Genomic DNA, 23,744 nt, shown 5'->3' with positions numbered 1-23,744 from the left:
TGACGTGCTTCATTCACAGACAGCCCAACAACGTGCAAAATAATGCTTATTTTATTTTCCATAAAAAGACAGGGATAAGTCACAAAGCAACAATATTTTCTAAAAACTATTTTTTTCTTAATGTGAAACTACTTTTTTATCGAGGGAGGAAAAATGCAGATGTGATTGAGTTTTAGCTATAATAGCAATGGCTTTTTTTTTTTTTTTTTGTTTAAAAAAAAAAAATGCTACCAAACATGCTATCTAGAAAAGATTCGTATGTTTTCTTCTCTATGAAAAAGTACAGGAAAAACAGCAAGTGAGAGCAACCTACTCAGACTACGTGGTTAAAAAGGCTTTACAAACTTGGTTGATTATGAATGTAGTATTTAACATGGTGGAAGCCTGGAAACCAGCTTGTGGTGAAACATCACAATACATCAAGTCACATGAAACAGTTCCTACTTAACAAATAAATTACTGTATAGTAGAACACGTAGAAAGAAAAAAAAAAAAAAGACAACATGTGCTCCCGTGAGAGGAAAAGCCACATTTATCGGGCAGCTGCCTTCATGGCTTACATGTGTGGCTATTGTGACAGACAAGCTTTTATATTTATTGACCTCACTTGACTGAACATACATGTACATTTACAATAGAGGTGGATAATAAATACATGGACATTCCTCATACAATCATACGGAGGTCTGTAGTCTTACAAAGAATATCAAAACCTGAGATAAACAGACCAAAAACCTGTAAAAACTTTTCATATCAACCAAATATGTTCAAAGCAGGTAGGACTTCTATTAAAATGAACAAAAACAGAGCTGAGTAAATCTCCACTGTTATCTGTGAGTTCTGTAAAGTCGGATGTACTTGGTGGACTACGAGAGGAAACGAATAAGAATGATTCAGGGTGATTCAGGCAAGACGAGTCTTAAATAGAGACCTCAAAATTCAGTAAAACAGCACAAATGGTAACCTACATTTTCATGAGCAGATATGAATAACTTAAAAACCTCACATTTGTACAAATACTATAAAAAGCATTACTTCTATAAAATAGAGAAATATTTCAAAATAGATCGATTTTTTAAAAATTCAAACTTTACAAGAATATGTAGGCTACTGGTTCTTAAGCTGGTTGGGGAAGAAAATATTAACTTGTTTTTTTTTATTTCTTTCTTTATTTTTGTACCTGAGACGTGAACAAACTGTCCAAATTTGAGCAGAAAATATCTTTGTCCACATAGAGATGTGAGGTATGTCATTTCATTAAAATAAAAAGTCTCTCCTGAATTAAATAGACAAGTAAACAACAAGAAAAAAAAAGAAAAAAAAGAGTTCCCTTGAATGTGGTCTTAACGTTCCCCTAGCAGCACCGTGGGAAGAAATGCTGATAATGGCATCTAAACTATAATGGAAACAGTAAATTTGTATAAAATCAACAATGTAAAAACCACTAGGAAAAAAAAGTATTTAAAAGCAAACCTAACTTGAGATCACACAACTGCAAATGCTGGGATTTAACCAATAAACGTGTACTCGCTAAACTTTTACAACACTAGGATAATCTGAGGACTGTGCAGCTCTGCCTACAATGAACAGCCTGAAAAAAAAATACAAAAACTGAAAACAAACAGACTATTAGGAATTAATATATGCTGTTATCAATCATTTTAGCTGCAGAGTTATGAGTGGGTTTTTTTCCCTGTTTTTTAAGATATGTGTGCGCAAGTACAGCTGGTCACTGTGTGTTGAGTGCTGGGGATATCGGAGGTGATTGGTCAAAGGAACAAGGTGTGGTTCAGTTACAATGCTGATGCTCCGCTGTGCTTCTCCTGCAACACAGACATGTTTTGTATATGATCTCAAGTTGCTAAGACAAAACTGTCCTCGTCACTAAGCGCTAAAGAGTTGATGCAAGTACAAATTTAAGCAAAACACTATAACTTCATATTTCAGATTAAAGAGTAGTATCTAAAACTAAGGAAGCTTGTTTTCGGTGCTGAAAAAAAATTGGATAAGATTCGAATATTCTGTGCATTAAAAATATTTTTTGGACTCGCCTACTATTAATGCAGCTGTTCACCTCAACCGCTCACATGATTTTGCGGGATGAGGTTGTGGCATTTATTTTTCCAGTTCAACCTCAATTTTTTTAGATTTTTCACATGTAAAAAAAATACAGATCTGACTAATCAGAGCACTGCATTTGGCAGCAAGTGCACTCGTAGCTCAAAATGCGCACCCGTACTGAATATACAGTGATTAAATAATATTGTTTTACCTCAGAGACGATTACACGACAAGTTTGCATCTGAAAAATTTGGAATTAAATGCTGTTATTTTGCACCGCACTCGGTGTAACGTCTTTGCTAACTATCTTGGAATTTCCGTCCAGTTGTTGAAATTTTGAGTTAAGGCTTTCTTTCCTTTTACTGCACAAACAAGCTTCCATATAAAACTCAGCCAAGAGAGCAAATACCGCCTTAAGCCTAAACCTGTGTGTAGATTTTGTACCTTATCTTGGTCGATGTCAGAGTCTGCGGTTATGACAATTCTCTTCTCCACGCGAGTTTCTGAAGATCCACTTTTTACTACCTGTACAGGAAGGAAAATCTATATTAGGCATCTAAAGAGTAATAGAACGGGAAAGGCGAGAGCCTAATTTGCTCTGCTGACCTTTGAGATGTGAGTGGTGGTAGTCGTCACTGAGGTGCCACTGGTGGTCTCTGAGGTAATGGTCTGGGAACTGGATACTGTTGAGCAATCTTTGTCCTCCTCTGTCCCATCAACGGTCACCTGAAGGAAAGAAGAAAAAATGGGGATGTACTGAATAATCATTTCTAAATCATGTGACATCAAGGTTTCACCGAGGAAGGCACGAGGCTGCTTCATTCTTATTTTGGAGCCCTTCTACTGATCCTCCCAGACCTCCTTATTGGGAGTTTTTGAAGCCACCTCCACCATGCAAACCTGACTGCCTATAGCTGAGACAGATCTGGGCTGAGCAGCTGCTGGAGCCCCTACCTTTGAAGACTCATAGGTGAAGGTCCTAGTCGGGATGATAGGGACCTCTGTGGTGGAGATGCCACTGGGTAAGGGGCTGGAGACGGCTGTGATGGTGACAGTCTGCGTCTGCACCAGAGGGGGCTGTGAAATGGAGCACAGCCCCATGAGTGGCTGTTTAACCAGACACTTTGCACCACAGCAAACACTTTATTTCACACCATGCATTAGCTATTGCCTTTTTTTTTCTTTAATTAGACTTTCACCACAACCGCTATTTCCTCTCACCAGATTAGTTTATTGTATTCGAAACAGAAGAATCAACGTGTTAACGTCACTTCCCACCACCAACCACTCCAAGAGAAACGGTGAATAAACGACACAGGTGCGTTAGAAAGATGATCAAAAGTAATGGTTTTGTAGCAGAGATTTTTACAGTGACCCGTCACCGTCGTTAAAAACTTGGCACACCGCTGTGCAGCACCTCTGCAGCGTCTTGAGTTCCATCTGACAATAACAAGCACTTTCACACCAAACCGAATACCACCTTAGGAGAGTCACAAGTTTTTTTATTTGTATCGGTGCTGCAAAGGAGTGTGTCAGCCAAGAAGGGAAATAATCAGCATCACCCCGAGGGAGTCAGGAGGCTACCTGGAAACAGCGCATGACCTGTGGACCATCGCTCCAGAAATAGGAAGCTGGGGAAGATCCAGCTATCCTCCCAGAGTCAGCCGACACTCCGGGACACGATCTTTCTTCTTCCGGGATCACTTCTAAAGCATTACAGGAGGGATCAAAGGAAGGAGGCAGCTGTGCCATTTCCACCTCTACGATTGGCACCAAGTTCGTCTCAAACACTACAACCTCTTCCTGATCACGTAACTCTTTCTCAACAGTAGCGCTGTGGACTTCGACACTCTCGGGCTCGCTCTTGATAGGTAGGTCTGTAAATTCCAAACTACTGCTGGTTTCCTCATGTGCAGTCTTTGTGTCTGAACCATTGCTTAGGGGTCTAATGCACACACTCTAAAAAAGACATAAAATAGTTACTATGTGAAGTATTTCCAACTGATACTGTGAAAATGATAAATACACATGCATGCAAGCTAAAAATATGTACATAGAGTGGATTAGGCTGCACAAAGTATAGGTTTTATGAGGTACTGCAGAGACTCTGGTTATCTGATTGCACTTATGTAATAAAAATCAGCCCTGTTTTAATGCCATAGCTTAACAACACACAATGGCCACAATCATTTCTACATGGTGCATGCTAAAAGTAGATGACCAAGTTTTATGAATGGTTACAACTTTATGGCATGCATCTTAACAATAAATAGAATGCGTCATGATTCAATTCTCCTGTTTGGAGAATTTGGAGAGGAAGGACCAGTGGAATATTATGAAACCTGAAGTTTATATGAAATAATTCAATTCCATAAATGGAAATAAGAAGCATATGAACTGAATATGGAATGGCTTTTATTCTTTGGTCAATGTTGATTGTCAAAAAGTCATGCAACAAGGAATCTCTTGCAGCTGCTACATACTCCCTTTCCAAATACTGGTGGAGGGACAAACAGGTTATTAAGAATAACAATTAAGCTGCCTCAAGAAATACTATAGTGTGAAAGGGTACTGATCATTTCCCCCATTAACAAGACTGCTGTTTTCTAGTGCATGTGAGTTCAGGAAAAAAGTCACAGTGGTCATCTTTTTCTTTTTCTTTTTTTTAAAGACAGTACTTTAAGACTACTGACAATATAAATGTACCTCAACACGTGTATAAAAGCAGGCTCAAAGTGATGCGGTCAAACATTAAAAACCTCCAGATAAAAGTCAAAACTTGTATCTTTAAAAGTCCAAAAGACGTCACAGAAAATGCAAACAGCACTGCGTTATCACTTCCAGTCCTGATCAGTCTTTGGAGAAGGAGAGGTCTGATTCTGGTTGGAGAAACCAGGGGTGGGGTGGGGGAATTGTGCCGCAGTGGAGGAAACAGGGAATCAAAGTCTCAACAGTTCAAAGGAAGCCTGAGAGAAAAAAAAAAAGAGGGCAGCTTCTCAAGTGGAGCAGAGGATGAGAGGTGAAAATGCTGGAGTGATGCTGCAGAGGAAGCAAAGGAAGGAGAAGAGGAGAAGAGAAAGCTAGAGGCTGATGGGTAGATGGGCAGGGTGCGGTCTCCGTGGGTCACATTCACACCTTGTGTGGGGCCTCCGCAGGGTTGAGACGACCCCCTCAGCTGCGTTTGGAGTAGAAGTCGAGCAGGGGGCCGCGCGGAAGGCGGATGACAAACTGATGTGGGGGGGGGGGCGAGGATGAGCAGGAGGAGGAGGGGGGGAAAGATGAGAGGGAGGAATTTTAAAATACGATAATGAACTGAATTTGTCAAATCTGAATTTGTGCAACAGCTGATAAAATTCTAACATTTTAAAGCCTTTATTAGAAAACAAACCAGATTTTATTCACTTTTCGTTTGTTTTCAGAGCATTGAAATGTTACATGCATTTTAACATGCACTTTATTTGTTTCCATGAACAACAAATTTTTCTTTCTTCTTTTGAAAAGACAGAAAAGTCATTCACACTTGCGGTATCTTATTTAAAACTATCTCATCAGCTAAAGCTGATGCAGCTGACAGCTGATGGATAGCAACAATGCTATGCATCTCAAGTGACATCAAGCTGTCATAAAGGTTCATAATGTCAGCAGCTCAGAACCTAAAGTTTAACTGGTTGTTTTAACAAGTAGCTTTTACTTTATTTTAATTCAATTATCAGTCCGTTAGAAGCAGCAGAATCAAATCTAGCTCTGCTTAAAGTTGATGTTTACTTTTCTCACAGTAGTGAGTTGTAAATAAGACGATAAGCTGCCTTGGAAAAAAATGATAAAAATAATATTACTCCTGTTATGAGTCGTGTGGTTGTTGGCTCATAGACTTTCTACAATTGTTCTGTTTCATTTCCAAACTGCTCGCTGTGAGCTGTCAGTACAGTTGGTCCATAATTTGTTGGACAAAGGCACAGTGTTTGTAGTTTGCCTATGCACATCACCACAGTGGATTTTAAATCAATATGACTGAAATGCAGACTTCCAGCAATTCAAGGTGTTTAACAAGTTGTGAGGTTTAAAAATAATGACTTTTTTTGCCAATTTTAAATATCAGGTTTGTTCACTTGAATAAAAATGTTCAAGTCTACAACCTGCTGACATCAAATCTTCTGTTTACGTCTATTTGTGCATCTTTGAAATTTGTCTCCAGTAAAAAGAAAATCAAAACTGTTTGGCTGAGATCAGGTGATCAACTGGCCGTGGAAGAGTATCTCATTTCTTTTCCTTGATGGCCTTATGATCATTGGCTATTTCCCTCCTTATCAATACTTTTCTCTTCCCATCATTCTGGTAGTTCATCTTGGTTTCATGTGTCCAAACTCTTTTAGATGTTTTCTGGCAAAGTCTAATTCGGCCTTCTCGTTTAACCACCCAGCTGTAAAGCCTCTGTATTTCCATTCATTTCCCTCTTGATAATACACTCGGACACTGATACTCTTACCTTGCTAACTTGCTTATGTGTTGTGAAAATGTTTTTTCTTAACCTTGGAAATATTTCATCATCCACTTTGGTTGTTTTCTGTGGTCTTTCAGGCATCTCGGTGTTGCTGAGTTGGCCATTGAATTCATTATCTTATAAAACGTCCGAGATTATTGATTTGGCCACTCTGTAGGTTTTTGCTATTTCTCTGATAGGTGTGATCGGATTGTTCAGCCTAATGACAGTCCCCTGACTTGCTCTAGCCTCATATTTTTGAATAACATTTTGACTCAACTTGTTATGTTACGTCTGTTTCATCTGTCGAGAAATAATAAGGGCACAAGTTTCACCTGGCCATGAAAATGTTGTGGAGACAGTGCATAAAAATGGCTGTAATTCCTAAACAGATAATGCTATACTTTTGTACAAGCCCTTAAATTAAAGCTGACAGATGGCACTTCAATCACATGTTGATGACTTGATTTCAAATCCACTGCGAAACTATTAAAAACAAATGTCTATCTCCAAGAAATTATGGCCCCTCCTGTACGTGTTTCTTTGAAAACTCAAGTGCATACTGACAATATGATATTTTTGAAGGAATTTAAGTTTTCAAATGTAATAATCTTTGTGTCCAAGTCATCATGAAGCACTTGATGCAAATGCATGTCAAGCGAACCTCAACAGATTACATAATTACTCATGTGACAGCGACTAAATTGAAACTGAGTTTCCATCTGTGAAAAGCTTCAATTACCTGAAATACTGTCATTCAAATATTTACTCATGTCAATAACAATATTAATAATAATAATAATGTTGTATTAGCTGTTTGCTGATACAACTGTGAATGAGGCCTCATCTCTTCATAAAAAACAAACAAAGATGCTCAGAGAAAGCAGCAAAATGAAAAAGGTGAAAGCAGCGTAAAAAGAAAGTAAGCCAAGAAAAAAAGAGAGGAAAAAGAGAGGGAAGAGGGGAAATACTGTTCAGCGCCAGCACGTGCAAAACGTCTTGAAGGTGGGTTGCCTTTTAGTCATGCAGCAAATTTGTAAAAGTCAGGTCTGTCAGTCATGCAGTACAAACGTGTTGGGCTTCAGAGGCATCCTAAGCAGGTCTGATTCAGACCGAGTGACATCTCAGGGAGGAAAACCTGTGCCAAAGATGCCTCACCCACAGCGGTCTTTTATGTGAATGAACAAATATAAAAGTCAACGAGTCCGGCTGCATTCTTCATACACATTCAATTAATGCATACCGCATGCCATCAGCTCAGATACATGCACACGCAAACTGTCAACACTGTCTACATCAGAAAGAGCCTGAATGACTCCTCTTCACAATTTCTTCTTCTTTTTAAGCATTACTCAAACACAAGTAAGTGCCAAGTCAGTTCCAAAACTGCTCATCTTAATTAGCCAAATTAGATGTTATTTTTTTTACTATTTTTTCTCTCAAATTCTTCAACTGATAGACTAAATGAACTAAAAGGATCAGTTGTTTTTGTGCCAGACTTACCCCATCCGCGCTGGGCAGAGGCTGACCGTTGATTCCCAGGGTGCGGAAGGGAGAGTGTGTGGACAGGCGCTTGTCCCACTCACTTGGCTTGTGATCTGGGACCGCCTCCATGAAGTTTCTCTTCAGCTCACTGATGCTGGCGTGATGCCTGAGCAGCACCTCCTGAGGCTTATCGAAATCCTTTACAGAGGAAAGTCGAGATGGGAAAGACGTTGCGGTTGAGGTGGGGGAAAGGATGGAGGATGGAGAAAGAGGATAATACAAGGACAGAAAGTACGCAGAGGTTGTCCGGGAAGGGAGAGGGAAGGCAGAAGATGTGTCGTAGAGAGGGAGAGATTAAAAGAAAAAAAAAAGTCAGATTATTTGGTGTTTTTTTGCCGTTTTGTGCAACTTTGGTTGATTTATTGATGATTAAATAAGCAGAAGCGGGTTAACGTGATTCTAAGCAAACATAAATGTTTCAGATTCCTTAAAAAATGATCAGTGTCTCCTTTTCAAAATGCAAATTAAACCTGGCAGCTGATTCATGAGAGCAGAGCTGGAGCCGCGATTTATCAAGCTGATAAATATTTGGAGTCATTTGGAGCCGTGGTTGGGTAGAGGGCCTAAACTATACAGCGCAACACTGAGCATCTATTTCACAGCATTAGGCTCGCAGTGAAACATGTTAAGAGAAGAGGCTGCAAACCAAAGAGCAGGAGAAAGGCGGTGACAGCAGACATTGTAAAAGCTCTTGAAGATGAAGGCTTGTTCCAAATGAAATCCCCGTTCATTTAAGACAAATGAACAACGGTCAAAGCGCTGATTTGGCAACATTTAGCACCAAGTTGATCTTTACAGGCAACCGCAGGATGTGATAGCAAATAAACAGAACATACTGCAAACTATATATCTGTAAATCATGAGCTGTTGTGGTGCAAAAGAGCAACTTAATGATAAATGTTTCACCAAATGGCATTTCTTTCATACACGACACAGCAGGGATCCCCCCCCCAAACACACATTTTCATTTCTACAGACTAAAACACTCATTTCCATAATTGTCAAGAAAATGAAATGCATTACTGACAAGTCTGAAAATGAGATGAAGGACAGAGCAAAAGCAGGAACAGGAGAATACTGATGATCTTGAATAAATAAGTGCATAAAACATGAGCTCGGAATGAAACCTCCCATTAAAAAAACAATTAAGGAAAGCTTCACCGTTCTTAGACCTTGGTGCCTCACCAACACCGCACGGTGAATCACTATGAACAGTTTGTGGATTATCAGGAGTGCAGCATCCTGAACAAGTTCAGATTGAACCCAGTCATTTTTTCTTGTTGTTCTAAACTCAACAGCACTCTCCTGAATCAATCGGATCAGAGTCGGTTGCCCCACACAAACACACATTTTTCATGTAATCTACAGCCGCTCGTTAACGCCGACGAGAAAAGTGTGAATCATGCCGCATGCAAGCGTGATGTTAAACAGCAGCCGGTGCGCCAAAGAGCAAGAAAATGCAGCTGGAGACCGACGTCTCCAGAAGGGATACCAACCTCCAACATTAATTGGCTATGTCTGATGTATATTGAGTCACCCTCAATTTTCTTAGCTCTTTTCTGTGAAAAATGAAAAGAACAAAAAAAAGAAGGTGGGTTTGTTTCAGTTTCCCTTTATGCTGGCATCAACCACACCTCTTCCATGCACACTACGAAGTTCACTAATGTGTTAATAAAACAGAGAAAGTAAGAGTAAGAGTGCATGCACAGTCGTTTGTGTGACCATAAGGGACCAAAATCTGCACTACACTAACAAAGTAAAGAACAGATGGCTCTGGAGGACTGACCGAAGATTTCTATTCTTATACCGAGGAAAGAAAAAAAGTGATGGAGTGACATAAATGTGATAAAACACCAGTTACCATGCCTCTTTAGTGCATTTAATCTATAATCATGCATGTGTGCATTCCAGTGTTAAGAACAGCAAGCAATGGGAAGAAATGATGTAACTGTTTCAACTTTTAAAAACAGCCAGTAGGTGTTAACGTACTCTGAGACTGTGAGACTGTGAAAGTGTTTGCGATCTAGCCATTGTTATATTTTCTACCTTTTATGAAATTAAAAATAAATAAATAAAAACATTTCTTGTGCATCGAACCTGATGTAGGTTTCATTTACGACCTAGCTGTGTGGAAGCACAACATGAGAAGAGGGTGATATTAGTCTTTGGGATGAGAAGCTCTTTATCATCAGAAATGGAGGTGGAGAAAATGGCTACGGTAGCATGTACGGCACTAAGAATCTGACCTTTCGCATTCGCACCACCTCCGTGCTCGTCGTCTCAGACTCGTGCTACCCCAGGGGAGGAGAGAGGAAGACGTGTTAGCATCCCCTGAATGTTGGCGTTAACACTCAGATCTCAACCGTGGTATAAGCACGTCTTCTGACATGCAAGACGCCTGCGTCTGACACTAACCTGGATGTCCCCATTCATGGTGGATATCAGTGATGAGTCTAGTTCTCTCTGGTCCCTCCACACTGCTGGCTACAGCAGCAAGAGATACACAGTTCACACTCAGACACAGAGAGCGATCTCAGATACTTTAGCATCTTTCGCCACAAAGGCGTTGTACCATTCACAATAAAAGACTTTCTATGAAAACACAACATTTGTTATCACTTTTTTCCACACATATTACATTACCAACATTTACAACAGCGATCAGAGTAACTGAATACCTTGGCGTCAGCCCCGGCTTCGATTTTTGAGGGCTCCACGGCTTCTACGGTGACCTGCAGCTTCCGTTCCTCCTGGCGGCTGGTTTTGATTGGAGTGGAGGTCTGGGGCTGGTCGAGAGTGGCCATGGGGATTCCTGCCTCCATCAGAGCAGCCTGGGAGAAGACCGGAGCACTGACAGGGCGCGTGCCCCTCTGGGCGCTCGCAGCTAGACAAAACGCAGACAAAATGGAAATGAGTGAATGTTGGGTTTTAGCACTGAGCAGGCTGCGAGTGGAGAGTTTTGTGAGGATCACGGTGAGTAAAATGCACACGAAAACAGATATAGCATTAAAAATAAAACAGCTTAACAAGCATATGGCACACTTAGCCTCAATGCTGCACAGGTATACTGTACCTCATTCGTTTCCTTTGCTCTCATTTAAAAGGACAAGCACGCATAAGCGTAAGGATGTGATGTGGGCCAGAAGCAGATGTCCACAAAGTGGATCAGTAAAAGCGGTTCTTGTTATATTCCAAAGGCTGGATGCAAAAGCCGACGGCATTAGGCTGCAAAAAGGCATAAAGCTAAATGAGATTGAACCAGGGAAATGACGACGTTAAGAAAGCATTATTTCTTCAATCGAAGGTCCGTGAATAATGGAAAATTCTAGCTGTGAGCCAGTGTGTCCCGTGCAGAGGTTGCAGCTGTTAGAAATGAGTGTTTTTATGAAGCAAACAAGGCATGACCGTGTGTGAGGGTTTTTTTAGCCACACACAAAACGAAAAAACTCCACACAAGGAAAAAATACCTGACGCTTTGAGGTCACCCTCGAGTAGAACAAACCAATTATCACTGACACGTGTTTGCGAGGGTCTTTCTTCCAGGATCCGTTTCTCAAACCCCGGTCTCGTCTCAGAAATCGTAATCTTTTTCGTGGCCGCGGCACGAGCAGGAACTGTGACCTGTGCTGGGAGCTGCTCGCGCTCCGAGACAGCGGCTAATACAAACACACAACCAGGTGTTACTCACCTCAGCGAGAAATGTTTCGTATGTATTGGCATACCAAGCTCTTTGGGATTATACCTGATTTCTTAAGGGACTTATCCAGAAGAGTAAACCAATCATCTTCCACCTGTCTCACTGCTGGACGTGTCTGCACCACATCCTGCTGCTGCTGCTGCCGTATTCTCTCCACTACTGTAATTGTCTGCTGTGCTGTCTGCTCTGTGAGTGTAAGCTCTTTAGCAGGTCTTACATCAGGATATATATGGATGCGTTCCACCCCAGCCGCTGACAGAGTACAGAAAAAAAAACTAAAATGAGACCTGCAGGAAGTTAAATATTCCCTCTACCTAAATATCTTAAATGAGCATTTTCCCCTGACATACTGCACCACCATACAAACACAATATAACTAAGGCTGGTGCAGTATTTCTGCATTCGTTTATAATGTGCTCCTAGTACAACATAATAGAAGTCGAGCACAGTTGCCATGTTATTCAGTCTGATAGCATCTCATAGCAAAGCCGCATGGCCATACAAGCAGCAGAATACCTGGTGCTTTTGCTGCTACATCCAGCAGCACAAACCAATCATCGTCCACTTTTCCTGCTCTTGCCATTTCAATCTTCACCATCTCCACAGGTGGCCTCACACCTTCCACGATCTTCACTCTTGCTTCAGTGGTTGCCACTAGATCAATAATAGGTTTGACTACAGCAACAAACACAGAAACATAAACGTAAATACATCTGATGCAAACTTTTTGTGCACAGCTTAACACAGCACCCGTTCGGCGTAGAAATCTACCTGGTTGTACGACCACAGGCTTTTCAAACAGGACAAACCAATCATCTTCTCTCTCAGAGAGGGAGGCAATTTGGCTCGCTCTAATTTCAGACACACTTGTCCCGTCTTGCCCGCCGTCCGCACCAATTACTGTCTTCTTCCATTTTTCGGTCACCTCAACCTCAAAAGTCTTCATTTCTGGAACGATCTGAGCTGGAGTCACTGGCACAGACAGAGTCAAAGGCGTTGAGTGATACTGCTATGACCACCATAGTCCTCTTAGAATATTATGTTTCAGTCTGAATTTACTGTAATACCTGTTGGTATCATGACTTCATCACGTGCAGTACCAAACAGAGCAAACCAGTCATCCTCTCTCTCTGGCTGGGGAGGCTGTGGTGTAACCTGGTCAATCTGAAGCAATCTCTGCTCTATACTTTTCACTTCAGTTGAAACATCTGGATAGATTTTAGTCTGCATCGACATAGAAACTGCAAAACAAAATTTTGATTTCAACTCCGGCTACTATGAAGCACAAGATAAATCTTTTGTTGATCTTATAAAAGCACATTTGTGAGCTGCAGATACCTATAGGGACATCTGGAATACCTTGCTTGGGAGCCACTGCTTCCACTTTCTCCACAACAGCATCCTCAACTACAAGCTCCCGCCTGGGATCAACAGCCTCTGCTTCAGTCAAGGCAGAAACACTCTCTCTGGTGTAAACCTCAACATACTCAGCCATGGAAGCTACCAACAAAGAAACGGAAAACTCGCTGTATGACACTTGAGGCAAAAAGTGAATGAAGAAACAGCAGGAGCGCAGGGGAAAATCTGCTCTACCTGGTGCCACAAATGAGGGCGGCCTAATGGGAACATCCAGCAGCACAAACCAGTCATCTTCTCGCTCTTTCACATCCTGTAGAAGTGCTACCCCCTCCCTTTCTGGCAGCATTTGTTTTGCGTCAGCACCTTCAACCAAAATGTCAAATCTTCTTTCTCTCTGCTCAAGAGCTGTTACTTCAATCAGAGAGGCACGTTCCTCTGGGTGAGCAGCAATTCGCTCTGAAAAGGTGACTTAGTAAAAAAAAAAAAAAAAGAGGAAAAAGCTCAGGGACTTTGAAAATAAGAGTACCTGCAGTGCTTAGAATAATTGGTTCTGCTAAAGCTGTGAGCCAGCACAGGGGACTTTTATGAATACCTGGTGGTGCGTGTGACGTTTGTCTTGAAAAAACATCCAGTAACACAAACCAATCATCAACTTTGTCTGACACTTGGTGTTGTAGCTTTTCTCCTATAAATCTCGATCCGTCTTCGATTGCTATTTCTTTCCTCTCTTCCATGTGAGTAACTGGTAAGCAGAGTCAGGAGAGGCATCTTTAATCGCCAGCATTAACAAGCAATTCTTTCATGAGCGAGTAAGGACAAAATAAAGCACAAGGAAGTTTCAAAAAACAAAACAAAAACAAGACCGAGCAGTACCTGATGGCCCAAAAAGCTTTTGTCGGGGAATAAAATCCAGCAACACAAACCAGTCATCAACCCGTTCAACGCTGATATGTGGTTTTTCTTTCTCGGGGTTGAAATGACCACCCTTGTCCACTTGAACACGTTCCACATCGGCAACTATGTAGGAAAGTGAAGACAGAATATTTGAGCGCGACGGAAAACAAATGGCCAGCTGGAAGAGAAGCTGGGCAGTGGTGGTTATTCTCTCTTTAAAAAATACATAGGCCGTATGAAAATCTAAAGTCGAGTATATCTTACACCTCACTGCAGAAATCAAAGCAAAAGAAAAGAGCAAAACGAAAGCCGGTTTGGTTAATATAATGCTAGTGCTTCGGGACATGTATGTCTTTATGGTTTTGATGATATTAGAATATCAGAGGGATTAGCATACTTTACCTGGTGTTTTGAAACCAGCTTTGTGTGGAGGCTGATCTAAAAGTATGAACCAAACATCATCAACTCTCGCCTGAGACAGACCTTCTGACCTCTCTGGAACCTCCCTCTGTGGCCTCTCCTCCACCACTTCTGTCTTACGCCACAGTTCCTGTCTTTCTAACATCTCCTCTGATGCAACACTAGACTGTCCCTGCACGTCTTCCATGCCTTCCTGCTGCTGCCCCCTCTCTTGTACAATAGTCACTATCTTCTCAGTTCTATGCTGAACCTTCTTGTATCCTGCTACATCAGCAGAGCCGGCGACGTCTGCATCTTGCCACTCCTGTTCCATTTCACGCAGTTTCTCTCTAAAGCTATCGTCTGTGTCTTCTTCACCCTCCCACTTCACCCGTTTTATTTGTTCTTCCAAGTCATCCACTTCACCCTCACTTATATCTATTCTCCGCACAGATTTCCTCACCACCATGTCCGTTATACCCCTGGATTGGATTGACTGTCTCTGCTCCAAATTGCTCTCTCCTTCCCTTAACGCTTCTACCACTTTCTTGCCCACTTGTTTTTCGCTCTCCCGCTTCACCACGATGTCTTCCTCCTCAGGCAACAAGTCCTTTAAAAACACCTCTTTTATTTGTTCTTCCAATTCGTCCACTTCGCCTTCTTCACCCTCTTTTATAACTCTTCTCCTCACAGATTTCCTCACCACCATTTCTGTTACACCTTTGGCTTGGATCAACTGTTTCGGCTCCATGTCTCTCTCTTCTTGTTTTAGCTTTTCTACCTCTTCCTCCCCCAGTTCTTCCTCTACTGCATGCTGAATTCTCCCTGCAATTTCATCAATTTCTTGAAGCCTTTCCTCAAGATCCCTCACGTCCCTCAATCTTCCTTCCAAAATTTCCTTCTCTGTAAATGCATCCACCAACATCACTGTTTCCCGCATCCTCCCAATCATCTCCTCAGTGATCATTTGCTGTTCTTTCACGCTTATGACCTGCTCCTCCTCCTCCCCCTCCGTGGTAGAGACTGGAAGAGTGATACAACAAACCATTTAAGTGCTGCAATTAATTGTTTTTTTTTGTTTGTTTTTTACCATTTTTTACCCAAAAAAGTGTGAAGGTTTTTGCAGAAAGCCAGACAAAGAAACTCACGTTGAAGTTTTTCAAAATGCTCAGAGGGAGACACGCTGAGCAGACGGTCAAAGTACAGGAACCAGTCATCCTGTTTTATCACCACTGGTTCCAGTTGGTGGTCCATAGAGCTCGTTTTTGCCAAGCTAGTTTCAGCTGACATCAAAAAACAAGGTGCAACATTTTTTGTATCAGGTGATCAAACAACAACAAACTTCAACCAGCTGAAACGAGAAGGCCACGTGGAGCCACGCGCCTGGTTTCTTACTGAGTAGTGCCGTGTGCATATAGTATGGTGGCAACATGAATGAAGTGCATGTTAAATTTGCGATATTTGATGCTACCCATGCACTATAAAGGTAGATACCTGGCTCTTCAACAAAATCAAAGGGTGAGATAAATGGAATATGAGGCTGATGATCCAGAAGAATAAACCATTCATCTTCCGTTCTCCTCTGCTGGTGATCGTCATCGCTCGCCAGATCCTGCCATGGCTGACTGACTGTCTGGATAATGGTTTGAGGACCAGCAGTCCCAGTCTCCGTGCCAACAGTACGCCCCTCCTCCTTCTCCCAGGACTGAGTGAAATTCTGCTCAAACTCCCTTCCGGCTGTGAAGACATGACGAGGTGATGCCAGTTATGTAATGGTTTTGCTGCAGAGATGACGACCGGCTGTGAATGCTGCACAGCGCTTCAAGCAAGCAAGATTTCAAGCTTTTGTGCCAGACTTCTGTGAGTCCAGTAAAGCGAAGTTAGTATAAAGATGAATGAAAGATGCCTTTTGCACTTTGGAACACAAACAGGCTCCAGATGGAACCCGTTACAGTGATGGGCACTGGGGCAGTGATGAGGGAGGTCAGTCAGTCAAAAGTCAAAAGCATAAAGGCAAATGAAAATAAGCAAATGAAAGCGGTTGTGCAACACACGTTAAGTGCAAAGTTATGAAATGAAAAAAAAAGAGGAACAAGAGCCTCAAGACTGGAAATACCTGTTTAGAGTTACATTTGTGAGGAAATTTGTTTAATTTCTTTCAGATTTCAGTAACCAACAATACTGTGGAGTCACACCGGGGAAAGTACAGGGTACGTGTCCCATCTCATGTATCAGAATAGGTCACTTTCCAGACAAGCTAACTGTGCTGAACAGCAACAGTTTTGCAGGTATGGAAGCAAAGATGAATGGAAAAATGATGCAAAAAGGCTGTTAGATCCTACAAAGCAATCTGCGAGTAGAAGGTATGCCAAAAGGCATCACTTCACACACTTCGAAGTACCTGTGAATTCGGAAGAAGGCTGGGGTCTTTCAGATACCATCAGCAGTGACCAATCATCAACCTGAGTCCTGGCTGATGCCGAGACTACCTGCAGAAACTGGAGAGTTTCATCTCCAGGTTCTATAGCAAAAGAAGTCAGAGGGCACCTTATTGGACCTGTGGTTTATTGCAGGACACACACACACACACACACACACACACAGGTGTGACAACATACACTCACGCATACCTCCATCTAGGTTGCGAGACAGCCTCTTGCTTGCAGATCGTGTGAAGCGAGGTGCCGGCCGGTCGATCATGGAGCTCGCCTGGCGGGTCTGGGCCTGAGTACGACCGCTGTACCGGAACTTAGAGCCCAAGGCGAGGAAGCGACGTGAAGAGGGCGGCTCCACTGTTGAAACCCTGAGCAAGAGATATAAGAATTACATTTTAATCTACACATTATTTGACCATTACATGAACACTGTGGATTCAAAATTATAAACCCTGCACTGTCTTCTTTAAAAAAAAAAAAAAAAGGATTCGTGTTATGTAAAAAGATTAGCAACATGTTTGGATTTATCTCATTAAACAGACAAAAGCTTTAAGAGTGTTCAGCTTTTCCTCTGTGGTTAAAACTGCTGTGGTGCCAATACAGGGCTTAAGGTGGAGTGAGGAGTTAGCCAATTAACAAGTGGATAGGGAGGACCTAAGTGTCACTCAGAATCAAAGCGTTGTTACCTGAAGAAGGTATGATGTTCAACACAAACTTTCCACAGCTTCTTTGAGGCTTTGTAGTTGGGCAGCTTGAAACCAATGGTGCTTTCATACTGCTCTTGCTAAAAGCAAAGAAACAAAAGTCAAATTCAATGACTCCATAGCGACATTATTCTGCTATTGTGAAACACAGTTTTCTTTAAATAGTGAAAGAAACTGAAAGACATCTGAAAAGCTGGATGTATCTTATCATTCTTGCAATCAGTTGGCTCAGTCGTACAGTTACATTTATGTGTATAAGAAAACCAATAGCAATATAAACTAACAGTACTATTACATTTTATACCAGCCACTTCTGCTGAGAAATAATAAATAAGTCTAGGGGGTTAGAGTAACCCCCCCCCACACACACAATCTATTGGTTATTAAAAGAAATCAGTTCTTTACATTTTTCAAAGCTAAGCTCAGAGGAAATCTATGGAAATTGGATCTGTGTAGAACAATACAAAAATCAATACAGGTCAAACATACAGACTATGTAAAGTGAGATTTACCTCTGACGGCCTGATTTTGATAAAAAAGCTGCTCCGTTTGTATGAGATCTTGAGCACTTTGGGCCAAGGGAAACGGTTGATCCTCAGCTTGTCTTTGTAAACCATCAGACCACTGGAGCAAACGCCCAGCATTATATCAACACCGTCCAGATCCTGCATGCAAGAAACGCCACGGAACATTTACAGCCCTGACCAAACACCGCCAGCCTGCTCTTGCAATAATCAGTCACCGGGGGGCAGACTTTCTCACGAAACACGAATGCTGTTTGAGGTCATGGAGTTTAGGATGTTATTAATCTCTCTTTTTTTTTTCCAAAGGGGGATGACATCAATTTTGTAATTAAATATGGATGCTACTGCTGCAATACAATGATGCTATTGTAAAAAGAGCATTTTAAAATCGAATAAAAATCAATACATGCATACATACTCGTGACATGCTTCTATGAAAAAGACTGGACCACGTGTTAAGAAGCAAACCATTCATCCAAACCAGTAAAATAATTTAAAAAATAAAAATAAACATACCTTGGCTTGGTGCAGGTCAACTCCATACATGGCGAGCTTCTTAGCATTTTCCAGAAACAGCAGGTCTGCCTGGGCTGGACTCATTGATCTGGAGGCACACACGATAACGTTTAATTCAAAGACGTATTTTACTGTCAGAATCATTTTTGAGGCTCAATCATCTTCAAGCAGCTTCGAAAATGAATTAGGTTCCTTCAATGTATGCACACTGGGCTTAAATGAACACTGTGAAAAGGGCGTGTCTAGACAACTCCTTAATGACCTGTATGTGCGGTGCAGATCCATCACTTTTTCCTCCAGCTCTTTGCTCTGTCCGGGGGCCAGGTTCAAATCTTTAACGTAGTCTGTTCCATGGAGCTCGGGGTCATACTCTCCGAGTTCTGACTGGGCTGTGTAGGAGCCCAGCAGGGACAGTGTGACAAAGGAACAGGGAAGAACACCAAGCATAATGTCCTTTCTCAGCTGGAGACACAGAAAGTACCTGGAAAAGGTGTGAAATGATTAAGGAATTGAGTCTATGAACATTTATCCTGGGTTGAATAAATGCAGTGCAAAAGCTCCCTATTGCCTCATGTTGATCCATTCCTTTAAGCTGATGATTGCTCACCTGGTTAGGTCTTCAGTAAGCTGAGCTGGATCAGGAGGGTAGAACTTGACGTTGAATGTAAACTCATAGACAGCACCTGGAACCTGTTTCCGTATCTCTTTGGTGGGTTCCAACCATGTCTGAGCAAAACGGAAGAAATGCAAGAAAATTTGCTCACTTTTTTTGGCACTGTCATTCATAACATCCAGTTATGCTCCAAGTAATTAACACTACAGAAGGGTAAAACCATCCTACCTTGCTGGTTGGGGTTTCCCAGTGAGCCAGGCTAAAGTAGTCTTTCTCCAGGAGGTTAACATGGTCACACACCTTTGTAAGAAGTTCTTGGCCTTTAGCATGTTTCTAAATGAGAAAGAGGAACGCAGACATGGGACACACGGCAAGAGAAACTCTTCAGTTTCCATGTTTATCATCACAGAAAAGCAAACGCAACAGTGGTGCATTTTGGGAGGGTTTGCTTACATCAAGTTCACACTCAAACTGAGCGTCATCCAGCAGGGTGACTTTGTACTGCATGGTCTTCTGACGTTTAGAGCCTTTAACCTCTTCAGTCTTCTTTTCTGTCTTTTCTTTTGCAGGCTTCTCTTTCTTTGCCTGCTTTTGTTCCTTTTCCTCTTCTTTGATTGGCTCTTCCTTTTCTGCTGGTTCTTCCTCTATTTTCTCCGTGTCCTCCTGTTTCACTTCTTCCACTGCTTCAGGCTCTTTTATCATAGCCTCTTCCTTGTGTTCCTCTTGGGCTGGCTAAAATAGTCAAAACCAGACAATTGCCAAAGTGTGTCACAAAGATGAAAGAGAAAGTGGGAGACATTATACAGAGCACCATACTAAGGTAGTACTCAAATAACCCAGGATGAACCCGAGCGGTTGATACTAGCGTTAGTTCAAACCAGCATGGGTCATCTTTGTTTCAGACCAGCCTTTAAGCCCAAGTGAGCACAGTGATGCTCACTGAGCAAGCTGTCCACATAAAAAATTCATTAGAAAGCAAAACCCAATCAGCAGCATGAAGTGCTTTTTTTTATAACCTTTGTCTGCAGTGATGTTCTTTTTTAGCCCTTGTTTTAGAAAATACAGTTAGATGAGTTAGATAAATCCGTCTGGAGTCGGTCTACAGCACCTCTGAAAGTCTGTAATACCTCTTTTCCATCAAGGTCAGGCTTCCTGGGGTCTTGTTATCACAAGGACATTGCAAACAGTCTGAAATCACGGCAGTCGGCTTAAAAATAGAACTGCACATTACTCCAAAAAAATACGGTCTGTTTTTAGTGTTAGCTTTGTTTTTTGGTAGAAATATACAGGCAAAATATATTGTTTGACCCGTAAGTTTTGGAGGTCTGTTTAGGAGAGGCTGCCATATCTTTACATTTCCAGTGATCATGCTAATTTAAGCCAACTGCCTACTGGTTCTACTTTCATCTTAATCACAGCGAATCTTAGAACAAGTACTCTAAATGTGAGATTGTTAGGACTCACCTGCGCCTCTGTGCTGCTTATAGAGTGCTGATCAGCAGCCTGTTCAATATCTGGCTCAGTTTTAAGCTCGGGCTCAGGAGCAGCAATCGGTGCTTTCACCTGCTCCTCACTTGGTCCTTTCACTTCCTTCACTTCCTTCTCCTCTTTCTTTCCTTTGCTCTTTCCCTTGTCTTTTTTCTTCTCTTTGTTCTCTTCTTTTTCCTCCTTTTCTTCCGGCTTTGCTTCCTCCCCTTCTTTCTCTTTCTTCTTTGCTTCTTCTTTCACCTTTTCGTCTTCTTTTTTCTTCAACTCCTCTTTTGGTTTTTCCTCTTCTTTTGTTTTTGCTTTTTCCTCTTTTGTTTTTTCCTCTTCTTTCTTCTTAGCTTTTTCCTCCTCTTTCTTCTTCGCTCTCTCGGCTTCTCTGGCTTTTTCTTCTTCTTTCTTCTTTGCTTTTTCCTCTTCCCTCTTTTTTATCCTCTCTTCTTCCTCTGCTTTCCTTTTTGCTTTCTCCTCCTCTTTCTTCTTTAATTTCTCTTCTTTTTCTTTTTTCTTTGCCACCTTCTTGTCAACCTTTTCTTCCTCCTTCTTTCCAGCGTCTGCCGCCTTGCCTTTGACCTCAGCAGTTTCCTTCTTTTTCTCTTCCTTTTTCTCCACTTGCTTTTCCTCCTTTTCTACAGTCTGCTGTGTTGTCCCTTCCTCGTTTTGCTCCTCTTTTTTCACCAACTTTTCCTCCCCCTTTTTTTCCTCCCCCTTTTTTGTCTCCTCCTTTTTCACTTTCTCTTCATCCTTTTCTTCTGCTTTTTTCTTGGCCTCTTTCTTTTTCTTTTTGCTACCTTTCTTCTCTACTTTTTCTTCCACGTTCTTTTTCTCTTCTTTAGGTTCTGCTTTGTCGTCTTTCTTTTTCACTTCTTTTACCTCTGGTTTTTCCTCCTCTGCTTTGGCCTCCTTGTCTTGACTTTTCCCTTCTTCCACCTTCTCCTCTTCTTTCTTATCTACTTTTTCCTCTTTGTCTGCCTTTTCGTCTTTGGCTTTTTCTGCCTCAAACACCTCTTCCTCTGAGCACTGCGATCGGCGCTTGAGGAAAGAGGAGAAGAGATGAGAAAGGCCTTTGCCAGCAGAGGTCCTGGTACGAGGCTTTAGCTGCTCCTCCTCAGGGGAGGTCGCTGCTTCGGCAGGCCCAGGCTCAGTGACCTGTTCCTGGGCCTTTGTGCTCGACTGCTCCCCCTCTGGGTCAGATGTAGCCGCCTCTGCCTTCTGCTTGTTCTCTGGTTCGGGCTCAGCACTACTGGTCTTCTGCTTGCCCTCAGTGTCTGCCTCAGTCACGGCAGTTGCCTCTGTTGTCATGGTAGCCACTGCGAAGGTGAAACAGAAGGGAGTCATAGATGAAGAAAGGTCACAGCATTGATGGTGTCCAACAAACCAGGTTAACTTAGCACTTCATTTACACATACGCAGTTTTTGAACAAAATTTTTTTTAAAATAAATTTTAGGACATTTTTAAAGCATTTTACAGGTAAAACTAGTGACTTTTTAATCAAGACAGCAACTATCACATCAGCTACACAAAATTTACTAAAATCTGTGGATTATTTCCTGTTTTAAGCTTTATCTAATCTGCCTTTCAGTCATCGCCCTCGGCTCAGATTGCCAGCAGAACAGATAATGTTTTATTTTATGACACAAACAGGATTATTTCTACCCGTTCCTGCTTATTTTCTCTTAAATATTCTGCATTTTGGCTTACACTCTTAATTAACAATAAGCTATTTTTCACTGTAATTTTCATTATTGCTTCAGTGTATCGTTAGCTGCCTACTCCTTAAGAGTGCCTATTATTTATTAATATTCCAGGAGACATGGAGCCAACTGCCACCTACAGACTGCGCCGTGACTCAAACACACGCACGTATTTACACATGCACAAACATCATTTCATCGCACAATGGTCCTCCTTGTTGCAGAGTGTTTCTCTGTCTGCACAGAGATCTCACAACAGGCTCATTAAAGCTCACTGACACAAAGGAGGCATTCTGCTCCGGATTTGCCTATTAGCACTGTCTACATTGGGCATGCCTGGCTCTTCAAATCACACACGCCCCTCATGCTTAGGTCATCTAAGGCACTAGAACAATATGACAATAAAGAGATAAATAAACCAATAAAAAGCTTATAAAGTTTTTTAAAAGTCATTCTTAACGTCTAAAATTGCAGGTCAATAAATTAACTCTTACTTCAGTCACATTTTGCTCTGCACAGTATTGTTATTGTATATGTCTGCTAGTAATGAGTAAATAAGCCACCTGATTACTCACACAATTTCAAATAGTTTAACACATCCAGATTTAAAAAAAAAAAATTTCTTAGTGGTTTCACGTCCATCTCATTTTACCTCCTGTACTTTTCAACCTCACTCGGTTAAGGTGAGGCTGACTTCTGTCAGTATGTAACAGAGCGAGCATACCTGCCCGCGTTATTACAATCAAAATGATGTGACTCGCAGTCCCAGTACTTGGGCCCTTTAATGAACACAACTTTGATCCTCTGCGGTGGCAGTGTGAGGACAGATCTGGTATATTTAGAAACTTCTAACCAGCTGATTAAATCACACATGGACTAAAAAAAACTGCAGGTATTGTGCAATGGCACAACACCTCGCTTAAGCAAGTTACAGCCACTCGCATCGCAGATCAGCTCCTTATTTCGACTGTGCCGATGTGCACGCTCCCCTGAACTAGGTCTCGTCTGAGTGCTGACGAATGTGGCTGTGTTTTTGTCTCGTCCATATGTAGTTCAAGTCCCACCCTGGGCTGGGGTAGGGGTGGGGGATGGGAAAACGCTAGACGGGCAGACGGGCCAATCTTCCAGATGCACGGGGCCGCCCCCGTTGGGTGCAGCCTGGACCTCTATACCGTGCACTTCCCACTGGCATTACAGGACAGCGGGAGAGGAGGAGGGGGGTACACATAAGAACAAATCCTCTTTAGCCCTCCCATTGTTTGTGTCCAGTGACCAATAACTGGGCTGAACACTATAACTAATCCTGCCTACCCTCCCCCCCCATAAGACCCCCCCCC

The 23,744-nt window shown here is 41.9% G+C and overlaps 2 protein-coding genes across 10 annotated transcripts in view; both read right to left on the bottom strand.

The window, feature by feature from the left end:
* Window positions 1-35: 35 nt before the first annotated feature.
* LOC102206868 (band 4.1-like protein 2) lies at window positions 36-20,837 on the bottom strand. Of its 9 annotated transcripts, XM_005738416.2 has the most exons (32): window positions 20,692-20,837; window positions 19,681-19,959; window positions 19,456-19,560; window positions 19,222-19,340; window positions 18,877-19,095; window positions 18,615-18,702; window positions 18,087-18,239; window positions 17,557-17,654; window positions 17,066-17,238; window positions 16,837-16,956; window positions 15,930-16,172; window positions 15,584-15,718; window positions 14,439-15,458; window positions 14,016-14,159; window positions 13,735-13,884; window positions 13,377-13,610; window positions 13,143-13,283; window positions 12,851-13,024; window positions 12,555-12,755; window positions 12,300-12,458; window positions 11,829-12,035; window positions 11,554-11,742; window positions 10,765-10,970; window positions 10,502-10,570; window positions 10,333-10,377; window positions 9,583-9,645; window positions 8,045-8,224; window positions 3,646-4,020; window positions 3,016-3,138; window positions 2,668-2,787; window positions 2,506-2,586; window positions 36-1,823 (listed from the first exon to the last, which is right to left on the bottom strand). In XM_005738416.2, the coding sequence occupies exons 2-32, from the start codon at window positions 19,927-19,929 to the stop codon at window positions 1,794-1,796; spliced, it is 5,613 nt and encodes a 1,870-aa protein (XP_005738473.1). In that variant the 5' UTR covers window positions 19,930-19,959; window positions 20,692-20,837; the 3' UTR covers window positions 36-1,793. The 9 variants fall into 9 exon arrangements, 8 of the variants coding, with proteins under 8 accessions (XP_005738473.1, XP_013767681.1, XP_013767678.1 ...); XM_013912227.1 differs by lacking the exon at window positions 3,646-4,020 and having other exon boundaries at window positions 20,692-20,753; XM_013912224.1 differs by lacking the exon at window positions 9,583-9,645 and having other exon boundaries at window positions 20,692-20,753.
* The window catches only part of LOC102208523 (neurofilament medium polypeptide-like), a 7,106-nt gene continuing 3,688 nt past the window's right edge, over window positions 20,327-23,744 (bottom strand). Inside the window, exons 2-3 of the mRNA XM_013912205.1 lie at window positions 21,504-22,022; window positions 20,327-20,415 (exon numbers count right to left, since the gene is read on the bottom strand). Of these exons, the coding sequence (XP_013767659.1) occupies window positions 20,327-20,415; window positions 21,504-22,014 (600 nt within the window). The 5' untranslated portion in view covers window positions 22,015-22,022. The remainder of the gene's footprint in view (window positions 20,416-21,503; window positions 22,023-23,744) is intronic.

Source organism: Pundamilia nyererei, unplaced genomic scaffold (genome assembly GCF_000239375.1).
Source record: "Pundamilia nyererei isolate P.nyererei 1_Seehausen unplaced genomic scaffold, PunNye1.0 scaffold00084, whole genome shotgun sequence".
NCBI classification, from domain to species: Eukaryota; Metazoa; Chordata; class Actinopteri; order Cichliformes; family Cichlidae; genus Pundamilia; species Pundamilia nyererei.
Note: the sequence above shows the minus strand (reverse complement) of the source record. Positions and strands in the feature narration are given on the sequence as shown.

Coding starts and splice junctions, on each gene's coding strand:
- LOC102206868 (XM_005738416.2), bottom strand. CDS start 19,929: ATGATAAAAGAGCCTGAAGCAGTGGAAGAAGTGAAACAGGAGGACACG. Junction 19,096..19,221: donor CTTACTGAAGACCTAACCAG/GTGAGCAATCAT, acceptor CACCTTTTCCAG/GTACTTTCTGTGTCTCCAGC. Junction 10,971..11,553: donor GGGTGACCTCAAAGCGTCAG/GTATTTTTTCCT, acceptor CGTTTTGTCTAG/CTGCGAGCGCCCAGAGGGGC.